The 12,631-nt window shown below is 51.4% G+C and overlaps 1 protein-coding gene across 1 annotated transcript; it reads left to right on the top strand.

The window, feature by feature from the left end:
- Nucleotides 1-2,534: 2,534 nt before the first annotated feature.
- DFJ58DRAFT_737769 (uncharacterized protein) lies at nucleotides 2,535-8,772 on the top strand (the record flags this gene model as incomplete). The annotated part of the gene is made up of 27 exons (XM_041386961.1): nucleotides 2,535-2,573; nucleotides 2,628-2,639; nucleotides 2,706-2,717; nucleotides 2,785-2,796; nucleotides 2,858-2,869; nucleotides 2,935-2,946; nucleotides 3,008-3,019; nucleotides 3,081-3,092; nucleotides 3,166-3,180; nucleotides 3,239-3,250; nucleotides 3,313-3,330; nucleotides 3,377-3,421; nucleotides 3,480-3,554; nucleotides 3,616-3,726; nucleotides 3,786-3,839; nucleotides 3,900-3,920; nucleotides 3,982-4,531; nucleotides 4,591-4,928; nucleotides 4,983-5,609; nucleotides 5,661-5,819; nucleotides 5,877-6,647; nucleotides 6,714-7,356; nucleotides 7,427-7,792; nucleotides 7,852-7,905; nucleotides 7,932-8,060; nucleotides 8,110-8,197; nucleotides 8,241-8,772. 27 exons carry the CDS (start codon nucleotides 2,535-2,537, stop codon nucleotides 8,770-8,772), a joined length of 4,731 nt encoding a protein of 1,576 aa, XP_041235003.1.
- Nucleotides 8,773-12,631: the final 3,859 nt, after the last annotated feature.

Below are 12,631 nucleotides of genomic sequence, written 5' to 3' on the forward strand. Positions count from 1 at the left end.
CTGAACGCGGCAAGACGCGACATTACCACTGATGGAACGCGACAAGACGCGACACTACCACTGATGGAACGCGGCAAGACGCGGCATAATCTAGCAACAAGATAGACTGAACGCGGCAAGACGCGACACTACCACTGATGGAACGCGGCAAGACGCGGCATAATCTAGCAACAAGATAGACTGAACGCAGCAAGACGCGACACTACCACTGATGGAACGCGGCAAGACGCGGCATAATCTAGCAACAAGATAGACTGAACGCGGCAAGACGCGACACTACCACTGATGGAACGTGGCAAGACGCGGCATAATCTAGCAACAAGATAGACTGAACGCGGCAAGACGCGACACTACCACTGATGGAACGCGGCAAGACGCGACACTACCACTGATGGAACGCGGCAAGACGCGGCATAATCTAGCAACAAGATAGACTGAACGCGGCAAGACGCGACACTACCACTGATGGAACGCGGCAAGACGCGACACTACCACTGATGGAACGCGGCAAGACGCGGCATAATCTAGCAACAAGATAGACTGAACGCGGCAAGACGCGACACTACCACTGATGGAACGCGGCAAGACGCGGCATAATCTAGCAACAAGATAGACTGAACGCGGCAAGACGCGACACTACAACTGATGGAACGCGACAAGACGCGGCATAATCTAGCAACAAGATAGACTGAACGCGGCAAGACATGACACTACCACTGATGGAATGCGGCAAGACACGACACTACCACTGATGGAACACGACAAGACTCGGCATAATCCAGCAACAAGATAGACTGAACGCGGCAAGACGCAACATCCTTCAGCGAGAAAGCAATTACTACTGATGGAATGCAACAAGACAGATTTAGTATACGTGTATACTAAGAAGATGCAGCATTCTTGGCAACACTAAATTGAATATAGCAAGATACAATGTCCTTTGGCAATAAGCAAATGGCAGATACAATATCATTTGACAATGCAATTACATGAATGCAGCAAGACCACACCGGGAGATAGCATACATGTATGCTAATTGTTTGTGACAAGACATGTCATTTTGACTGATGGAACATGGCAAGACGCGACATCCTTCAGTGATACACAATTACCTGAACGCGGCATGATCAAGCAACAAGATAGACTGAACGCGACAAGACGCGGCATAATCTAGCAACATGATAGACTGAACGCGGCAAGACGCGGCATAATCTAGCAACAAGATAGACTGAACGCGGCAAGACACGACACTACCACTGATGGAACGCGACAAGACGCGACACTACCACTGATGGAACGCGGCAAGACGCGGCATAATCTAGCAACAAGATAGACTGAACGCGGCAAGACGCGACACTACAACTGATGGAACGCGACAAGACGCGGCATAATCTAGCAACAAGATAGACTGAACGCGGCAAGACGCGACACTACCACTGATGGAACGCGACAAGACGCGACACTACCACTGATGGAACGCGGCAAGACGCGGCATAATCTAGCAACAAGATAGACTGAACGCGGCAAGACGCGACACTACAACTGATGGAACGCGACAAGACGCGGCATAATCTAGCAACAAGATAGACTGAACGCGGCAAGACGCGACACTACCACTGATGGAACGCGGCAAGACGCGACACTACCACTGATGGAACACGACAAGACGCGGCATAATCAAGCAACAAGATTTGACTGAATATGGCAACAAAGACAACGTGAGAAGATCCCCACAGAGGCATGAGTCATCACTTGGAACGCGGCAAAGCTGATCCCAGGGCAGAAGATCAAGAAACAAGGCGGCTTGCTAGCAAACATGCGTTCTAATAGCACAAAGCAGACGTCTTAAGGAAATCACCAAGCGCCATCACAGAATGCGAGAGAATGTCCCCACAGAAGCATGAGTCATTGCTCAGAATGCGGCGAACCTCATTCCAAGGCGGACCGCATGGCTTGCCGACATACACGTATACTAATAATTTGACGGAGACGTCTACAGAAAAAACAGGCAAGGGACATCCAAGAAAGCGTGAGAACATCCCCTCTGAGGCATGAGCCATCGCCCAAAAACACAGCGAAGCTAATCTTTCAGCGGGCGATGGAGAAACGGCACGGCTCGCTAACATACGCGGGGCTTACTAACATACGCGTATACTAATAATTTGACGGAGACGTCTACAAAAAAAACAGGCAAGGGACATCCAAGAAAGCGTGAGAACATCCCCTCTGAGGCATGAGCCATCGCCCAAAACACAGCGAAGCTAATCTTTCAGCGGGCGATAGAGAAACGGCACAGCTCGCTAGTATACGCGTATGCAAAATGACAGAAGGACTTCTCTTTCAGCGTGGCAGGCTTAAAGTGTGTCCGCTTATGTAATTGAGAAATAAGAATATCCACCATGATTATTCATCTGTTTGTGAATATTTATCCCACCAAAGTATATATACAAACAAAGTCAGCTTTTAATTTTACCCTTCTTGAACTCATACCACCACCATCTCTCTCTACAACACAGACTACACTAAGCTTCACAATGTCTACCAAACCTAAGGTCACAACAGTGACAAATAAGGTGAGAAATCAATATTTAAATCCAATTAAATATTAATTTCTTTGATTTCTTTAGAAATCCAATAAGGTAAATTAGCATACATGTATGCTAGCACCAGCACCAGTGCTAAACTTCCTCTCCCCTTCTATCTAGGTGCCTGACAAGGTAAACTAGCATACATGTATGCTAGCACCAGCACCAGTGCTAAAACATTCTCTCCCCATCCATCTAGTTTTTGATTAAAGTAAATCAACATACATGTATGCTAGCACCAGTGCTGACACCTCCTCTCCCCATCTATCTAGGTGCCTGACCAGGTAAATTAGCATACATGTATGCTAGCACCAGCACCAGTGCTAACTTCCTCTCCCCTTCTATCTAGGTGCCTGACAAGGTAAATTAGCATACATGTATGCTAGCACCAGTGCTCACACTTGCTCTCTCCATGTATCTAGGTCCCCATAAAGGTAAATTAGCATACATGTATGCTAGCACCAGTGCTGACACTCCCTCTCTCCATCTATCCAGGATTATATTGAGGTAAATTAGCATACATGCATGCTAGCATCACCACCAGCGCTAACATCTTCTCTCTTTGTTTCTCCGTCTCAAGACAAGCAACACAAAGGTAAATCAGCATATGTGCATGCCAGCATCTCACCAGCACTGACGTCTCCTCCCTACAGCTCCGCACCAAGGTAAATCAGTACAGGCGCACGCTGATCTTTTCGCTCGTGTCTGATACGCTTCTTTTTTGAAGGCGCCAGGCAGTGCATCTGTCAGCAAAGAGGCAAGTGACAGACACCTCTGCTGATTCAATTCAGTTCACTGACCATCAATCGCTCCAACAGAGGTCCAATGCCAAAGAGGTCAGTCAGCATACGCGTATGCTAGCAAGCATCGCATAACTAAAAGATCACCGTGCAGAATGACCAGGAAGAGGAAGAGGAAGAGGAAGATGGAGATGGAGATGGAGAGTTGGAGGATGTAGAGATGAACCAGGTCAGTCAGCATGCGCGTATGCTGAATCCATCATGGAGTCGACATTCATCGTTCGATTCAGAACACGGGAGAAGAAGAAGCGGATGAGCAGGAGGAAGAGGATGATCAGGTGGAGGATGAAGGAGGAGATCAGGAGGATGAGGAGGAGAATCAGGAGGAGAATCAGGAAGAGGTGAGCTAGCATACGTGTATGCTAAAACAGCCATTGATCTCAACCATCATCCGATCCAGGAAGACGCCCCCACTCCAGCAGGGAAAGGGAAGCAGAAGGCCAAGAAGCAGAAGGTCAGCAGCCATCATCTGCTAAAATTGCGCATCGCAGCACCATCTGACATCTCTTTGCAGAAGAAGCGGATTTCTAAGAAGGTGATAGTCCGGTTGTCGTCAGACGATTAGCATACGCGCATGCTAACAGACTTGCTTGCAGAAGGCAGACGGAGAGCAGCGCACATTCCAGACTCAGGAGATCCTGGATGGTCTGCTCAAAGCGGAGCTAGGCTACGCCCTCCTTCATGTCGGAGGAACCAAGAACGACCTGGGTCAAGGTCCAGAGATGATCCGCCAGCTATACAACTGTAGACCAATAAACAGCGCCATCATCAAGAAGATTGATGAGAAGCAGCAAGCATCAGGGCTTCTCAACCGCCAGCAGTCCAACGCCATCTTCATAGGCGTCAAACCGGAGCACGTCAAGGGAGGCCTGCAGAAGATGAAACCCGGCCAATATGACAACTTCATCGAATGGACGGATGCGGCCAGACGTCCAGGAGCCCAGATGGTCTTGTTCAATGGCTCTCACAGATGCCAATTCATCGCGGAGCACTTCTTAGAGGAATTTTTCAATTACAACAAGGGAGTGGAGGAGGCGGACAGAGCGAAGAACACCCATGACAGGAGCATCGGCGAACGAAAGGTCGCTGACGCCAAACGAGTCTTGGAACCAAAGGCGGTGTGGGCGGCCCGCTTTTTTGACATCGGTGAGCCAACGCACCGACTCTCATGTTCATCATACGCGTATGCTAACCATCCCATCTAGACGCCATCGAAAGGTCCCCCAACAAGCTTCTCATGCTGCACGAGCTCACGGGCAACGTGTCCTTGCCCTTCAAGGACGATACCGACACGGACAAGCTGAAAAACGTCCTTCGTTTGGGACGTGGAGAGCAGTCCGACAAAAATGAGGCTTTCTTGGCGGATGCCACGCAGCAGTGGATGGACTCGAGAGAGAGCAGTGGCGTCCGCACGACATGGGCGGTGAAGCACAAGGCCCTCTTTAATTTCTTGAAGGACTTGTATGCCATCGAGCCATTCGAGAAGGAGACGTCCATAAACATATCCCTGCTCTATGCAAACTGGAATCCCTGTCTCACGGGGGTGAGCATGCAGCCACCAACTTAGAATACGCGTATGCTAATAATGCCTTGTCAGTTCCACATCGCCACCCTGAGGCCCATGCTGTCCAAACTCAAATTCCTCTTTACGCCGATGACCTTTGCTTCCTTGAATCACGCCGCTGGCAAGCACTGCAACAAGTCTTGGAAGGACGCGGATGCCAAAGAGCGATCCAGCATCTTGGAGAAGTATCGCAAATTGTTCCTGCAAAAGATCCTGGAGAAGGACAGAAGTCCAATGCTGAGCTTGATCGATGCGACCATCATGAGGACGCTGTCGGATGCGTTCACAAAACACCTCTCCGATGCCGTCACTCTCTTCGGCTCCGTCGAAACAGATGACAGACGTCGATACCAGCACGCTTATGATGCCTTCTATCAGGAGCTGTCCGAACAGCTCACCCAGATCATCGAAGTCAACATCCTCCCCCATTGCAAAGAGGATGACCCGGAGACCAAGATTCTGAGGAACACTCTGACGAAACTCGATTGGATACACGCCGGCTTCAATCCGCACGAGCAAGAAGAGCTGAACCACGGCACCCTCCTCCCAATGCTCACTCCCCCAGCCATCATCGCCTACATGATGGTGTGGAATTCCACCAGTCTCACAAAATACATCAAAAAAGGGTCAGACGTAGACCTTTATGTCGTTTTGAAAGATGTGAGCAGAATCATCATACGCGTATGCTAAAATCTGATGCGACCGCCCCAGTTGGTATCTTCCATTGATCCTCTCTCTGCATTTCCCGTGACCAAAGCCAACGTTCGCAAGGGCCGCCCCTGGTACTGCATCTGGGAAGCCTTGCTCGTCATGTTCGAGGTGCGCTTTGGCATTGAGGACCCTGCGGACAGAGAGAGCGCTTTGAACTCGGTGAGACCATCTCCATCCACTCCTCTGAGCTTCGCAGACTGAAGCATCGCGACCCAGCTGGTGTCCGTTATCATGACCGCACGCAGAGTCCACGCTCCTACTTACAGGGTTGCCATGGGCAAATTCATCCCCAAGGACATAGAGAAGAACATGGCTGCCACCTACCAAGAAACCTTCGATCCCACGGCCTGGGTCATCCTGCACAAGTTTTTCTATGCTTGGGCCCTGGAGTTGGAGGCAACTCCAAACTGGTCTCAGGGTTCGATACTCCTTCCTGGAGCCAGCGATAGGATTTGGAATGAATGCACCAATGCCCTGCCAACTCCTTCGATGATCGCCTCCTTCAGAGCCGTCTATTATGTCTTTCGCTCCACAGCCTATCCTTGGTGGCACATCGCCAAGAAAAAGAAGCTGACGAAGATCCTCTTCTACTACGCTTTGTATCAGAACGACCTGATCACTCCGCGCAAGAAGATCCTCTCCATCAGATCCAACTGGGATCTTCGCGAAAAAATCGCCAAGGCTCTGATCGCCATCGCCAACAGTCACGGCCATGAACTGGAAGCGTTTCCCTTCTTCGACGACATAAATAGCCAGCCCAACGTCCCTCGCAGCGCAGCGGTCATCGTTCCATCAATCCAACCTGTAATAAACGATGCAGAAACCACCGCCGTCTCATCCGCACGCGCTTTAGCTGCCCCGGAATTGGGAGAACGCAACAACCAGCACATGCAAAAAATCATCGAGCTGGCCACGTCCACCGGTCTGGGCAGCATCATGATCGGAAAGAACAAGGTGGTGATTCCAGAGGTGAAGGAAGCTCTGTTGGTGCTGATGGAGGCAAGCGGTTCCTTTCTTCTCTAGCATACGCGCATGCTAATTCTCAACCCATAGGCCATCGCATGCTCTGGAGAAAAAGAGGAGATCAGGATGAAAGATCCGAAGGCGGATCTCAGAGGCCGTCTGAGCATGGAAGCCAGAAAGGCGATCGTTGAGAAGATCGGTTATGGCCAGGACCTCAGCCTCATCCAATGCGCGACAGAGGTGCAGATCGAGAAACACTGGTCCCCTCAGACGGACGAGAATCTGGCCAAAGCCCCTGTCTCATATCATTCAACCAGCACCTCTATCTACACCGAACAGGCCAGGATCAAAGCGCAGAAAGCCAACGAGAAGTTGAACAGACGTCTAGGGGTCTTGCAGAGGAAGGCAGAAAAGGCCTACAGGCCCCCTCCTAGAGAGGGTGCTGAATCAGAATCCGATTCTGAGGAAGAAACCGCTCCAGGCAAGTCATTCATTCTCCTGTGCTCAGTATACGCGCGCGCTAACGCAAGGAACTCAGCTCCTGTCAAAACGAAGCAGGCGCCGCCAAAGCCCAAGCCCCAGCCCCAGCCCCAGCCCCAGCCCAAGCCAAAGCCAAAGCCAAAGCCAAAGCCAAAGCCAAAGCCAAAGCCAAAGCCAAAGTCGAAGTCGAAGCTCTCCAGCAGCAAAGCGCCCGCATCTGAAGACATGGAGGCGGACTTCCCTCCCGCTCCCAGTCAGTCCACTCCAACTCCATGACACGCTAGCATACGCGTATGCTAACACAGACTGACCGCTCCCTGCAGGTTCTGACACCTCAAATGCGGATAAAGGCAAGAGGAAAGCAATGGATGAGCCCATAATACTGTCCTCCAGCGATGAGCAGGAGATGCCTTCCAAACCGAGCGGCAGCAGCATCCTCGGCGCCTTAAAGTTCAAACGCTCGAAGCGTCCATCATCGGAGTCCGCACCATCCCCTTCAAAAGACTCCTCAGACCTGTCAAAGGCTCTGTCCGCTGCATTCGAAAACAACACTCAGCTTCCCTCCGATGAAGAGGAGGAAACCCAGCGTCGTCTCAAGGCCCCCAGTGCGGTGAATCTTAATTCCGAAGATGAGACCATGCGCCCCGCCGCCAAAGCCCTCCAACAAGCCAGATCAGGTGCCATCGCCAGTGAGTGTAATTTTCACGAACCAGAATCCACTCCGAAGCTGACGCTAATTCTTCATCAGAAGGAGCATCCAACCCCCTCATAGGCAAGTCTCAAACCAGACATCAGCGCGCGCGTATGCTAAATTCAAACATTCATCAGATTCCTCGGGCGGTTCCAATCCTGGTTCCAGAAAGCGCACACCAGAAGCATCTTCAGAAGAGGACAGCAGCTCAAGCCGCAAGAGACAGCGCCTCAGCACAGACGCACCCAATCCAGACTCTGACCTTGGTGAGCATCGTTCCCATCGACTCTTCCACCATCTAACACCACCCATCAGACCCCTCCATCTACAGGCCAACCCTCAGCAACTGGAAGCGGCTGGGTCGCCAACTCGGCAACAATAGCAATGTGCTCGATCCTGCAAAGTACCCTCCAGCCATACAAGACCTCATCACATCATTTCCGAAGATGTCCTATGCCATTCGCAAGCATCTTCTCAGAATCATGGCTGACAGCGAAACGCATCCTCCCCGAAAGCCAGATCCAAAGTTTGGCAGACAACGTAATCCGCGGTTATGAAACCAACGAGGCGGGAGATGAAGACCAAGAAATGGCTGATGCAGCAGCAGAAGCTTCAGGGTCTGCGCAAGAACCAGAGACCTCAGGATCTGCATCAGGGGGAGAAGCTTCAGAATCCGCGCCAGAGGCAGAGTCTTCGGGATCCGCACAGGAGGAAGAGGCCACAGGATCCGCGCCAAAGGGAGACACCACAGGATCTGCGACAGAGGCAGAGTCTTCAGGATCCGCACCAGAGGAAGAGGCTACAGGATCCATGCCAAAGGGAGATGCCACAGAATCTGCAACAGAGGCAGAGTCTTCAGGATCCGCGCCAAAGGGAGATGCCACGGAATCTGCAACAGAGGCAGAGTCTTCAGAATCCGCGCCAGATGCAGAGGCCACAGGATCCGCAGAGGAGGCAGAGATGGACGTCACCAACTGATTAGCTAGACCACCAGCACCTTCGAGAGCAGTTCATTGTATGATAGATAGGGCCGGACCACATTAGTATACGCGTATGCTGCCTGATGAACACTGTCGTAGCCAGTCGCTTGCGCAATCTCGATTTATTTATTGGACCGCATGCGAACGATCGCTAAGGAAAGTCATCGTCCGTAGGAGTGGGGGCGCGCCTCTCAAACAAACCGAGAAAAGTGCCAAAGATCACAAGTCCAGCACGTAAGAAAATGCAAACGTCAAGATACATGTATGCTGAAATGCCTCGATCCAGCCATCCCACAAACAAAAATCCATCCATCAAGATACGCGCATCCTGAAATGCCCAGATCCAGTCACCAGCTCCAAAAAAGCTCCTCATTGGCAGCAAGCATGCCATTACACGCACAGCAGACCTCAACAATGGTGACATGCACATCAAGTCTGAAATATCTGAGGAGGATGCTTTGCAGTCTCACTGAGTCTGAGTTTGTGCGTGGCAAACATGCTTTGTAATCCACTGAGTCTGAATATTTGGGGCTGAGTTTGAATTCACTCAACAGTCAGGTGGCTGTGTCTTTCTGACTTCTTCCTTTCACCACCACCATCATCATGCCCCCATGTCCCAACTGTTCTCAGACCTTCAGTAGAAGGGATCTCAGCACTCATAGAAAGTCATGTACCTCTGATACTGAAGAATTTGTCTACAAAGCCACCAGTCAGATGATCACTGCCCATAAGAACTCAGATGGTCTGTTTGAGTGCTGGTGCTCTCATGAAGGATGTGTCACTGCAAATCCAAAACTGGGTTTCAGAACTCCTGAGACTCTGAAAAGGCACATGACCAAAGTGCAGTCTCGCTGGATCGGACCAGACAAGGCAAGAGGCTCAAAACCCATCAAATCAGCATACACGTATGCTAACAAAAGATGATCAGACTGACAAAAGCAGCAAGTCCTCCAAAGATGCTGATCAGACCAGCGCTTCAGACAAGGTGAGGCATCCAAAATCCATTGATCAACATACGCGCATGCTAATTCAAGGATGATCAGAGCGACGCATCAGGAAAGGTAAAGTCCCTCAACACCCATGGAATCAGCATGCTGACAGGGGACGATCAGAAGAAGAAAAGCAGCGCGTCCTCCTCAGAGGATGCAGATCATCCAAGCGCATCAGGCAAGGTATGCGGCTCGATGCTCTTCGAGTCAGCATACGCGTATGCTAACAAAGGATGACCAGACCGACAAATCCAACAAGTCTTTTGCAAAGGGCGATCAGGCAAGGGCATTCATCATGCAGATGCGCGCACTAACCAACCACCACATCCACAGTCCATCGATCTGGATCGAGCATCCATCATCGCTCAACCAACAGAGTCTCGACTCGATGAGGCAAGCATCATCTCTTCATACAATAAGCATGCCTCGATTCTGATCGACCATGATCAGACCGACGACAGCGACGGGTCCACAGACACCATTCAGCCTCGTCAGCCAAGTCCAGCGAGCTCCCTGGTCTCCTCACGCACGTCGCATCCAGACATAGATCGAGCGTCGATCGTGGCAAAACATTCCAAGTCTCACAGGCACCAGGTGAGCATCTCAATCATCATCGCTAAGATACGCGCGCACTGACGGACCGACGTCACGCGCAGTCCTCTTCATCCCAACAATCCATGGACGTCGATGAATCAGCTCAGAATGCCAAGGCAGGCGCACTCCACCAGCTCTCGCTCACGCATCATCTGACATAAAATCACCAGGATCTTTTCACAGTAGAGCGCCACGCAGAGCTGCAGCACGATGATCTGGCAAGTCCATCATTTAGCACGCGCGTAGGCTAACTCACTCATAACAACCACAGAGCGGTCCAGCTCGAGACAAGACAGTCGAACCAGCATCAGAGGCAATCGAGGATGGAGTGCTGCACCACTCCTATCTCGACTCCATCAACATGGTGGTCAATCCAGACCTACGCGTCCTCTGCTGCGAAATCTGCGAGATCGCCATCCCCCTCGCTCACGTCTCAGGTCATATTGCCACAGCCCATTCAGCCTTGAAAGCAAAGCTCAAAGACAAGCAGCTGCTTCAAGCCGTTGCTGCGATGAATATCAAGGCGAATCTTCCCACCGCCGTTGCAGGAGGCAAAGATCGCCCCGTCTGTAAGGGTCTCAAGGTGCACGACGGCATCGCTTGCGATTCTTGCAGGTTTGTCTGCGCGTCCAAGAAGTGGATGCAGACACATCACAGGACCAGTCATCCCACCATTCCTATGCCCAAGGAGTGGTCGTCCTGCAAGATGCAACAGCTGAACAGGTCGGACCACAAGACATTCTGGAGAGTGGACGATGAGGAGGACCCACGGTCCATCCATCAAGACCTCATGGACAAGATGCGACAGGAGATGGCGGAGGTGACCAGAGTGGAGCAAATACCGCAAGACAAGCGGATGGTGAGCCCATGGCTGCTGACGACCAAGTGGCACGAACACGTGGCCGGCCACGACGTCGCGACTCTAAGGAAGCTCACAGAGATTCCGAAGCCAGACGATTCACTGATGCCGAACCTCGCGACCGCAGTAGAGGCTTATTTCGAAAGCGCCTTGGTCCTACTGGACACCACGGACGACTTGATCCTGCAGCGACTCAACTCTCCCGATCCATTGAAACTGTGAGCGGGAGCATTCATCAGCATACGCGTATGCTAAATTCACTTGTCCACAGCGGAATCAACAACTCGCCTCTTCAACGCCATCAAGAAGCGACAACGATGAAGACATACGAGCGTTTGACCGTCGGTCTACTCGCCATGCTGATGAGGACAGACAAAGGCGACAAGTACGAGATTCCGATCCCCCTCGACCTCATGTCAGACTTGGTGGAATTGGAAGTGACACTCGGCGACAAGAAGGATGCCACAGAGAAGATACACTCCATCTTGACGTCGGTGTGGATGACGAAGTGGGTCAAAGCGGCAGGCAACACCATTCCATGTCCCACAGAGCGTTTCATGGCGCTTCACACTCTGGAGACCGACGGACGACACAGGGAGCCAGTGCTCGTCACTCCAGACTTTGCCAGAGTGGAGTACTGCATACGGCTGGCGTGTTTGAAGCAGCTCAAGATCCTCAGCGCTGAGCTATACGATGGCGACGACGAAGCAGCGTGCGACGCACTCCAGCCTTGGTTTACCGAGAAGACCGGCTCGCCTTTCAGCGGCATACGATCCCTTCAGCGTCGAGCATCGACGATCGCATACAAGACCATGAGTCTCCCTCGCGTGTGGTGGATGGACCGTAAAAGATGGATGGAGATGCTGTACAGAGGCGAGAAGGTGCACATAGATAAACTGAGACAGGTCTTTGCTTCCATGGAGACGAAACTGGTGGATCTCTGGGAGAACAAGGTGTTGGTGGGAATTAAGATACGCGTATGCTACGAGGACATAGTTGACGACACCAGCAACAACGACGTCGGCTACTGCTTCTTGTCCGACCGCAGGAACGCTTGCTTTGCGGACCGCGACCGTTTTCTCAAGGCCCTCATCGACAATCCAGGAGTCTTCGGTCAGTTCGCCGTGGTGCGTCAAGGACAGCTCGTGTGGAACAAAGGCGCGCTGCTGCGGTGGCTGAGGGACTATGCAGAATTTCAGAAGCTGGTCCTAGCCAGATGCGAGATGTTGAGTGGAGCACCAGGTCGAGGCACAGAACTCACCGCCATGACCTACAGGAACACAAAGGCGAGCGCCTCATCATGATCAACATACGCGTACACTTATATGGTCATTTCAGAAATAGGTTTCAAACTTGTGAAAAAATTTCTTTTCATGGGCTGGTACATATCATGGAGGGTACTTCTAGGAATGATA

This window comes from Suillus subalutaceus (assembly GCF_016647625.1).
Source record: "Suillus subalutaceus strain FC151 chromosome Unknown DFJ58scaffold_398, whole genome shotgun sequence".
Lineage (NCBI taxonomy): Eukaryota > Fungi > Basidiomycota > Agaricomycetes > Boletales > Suillaceae > Suillus > Suillus subalutaceus.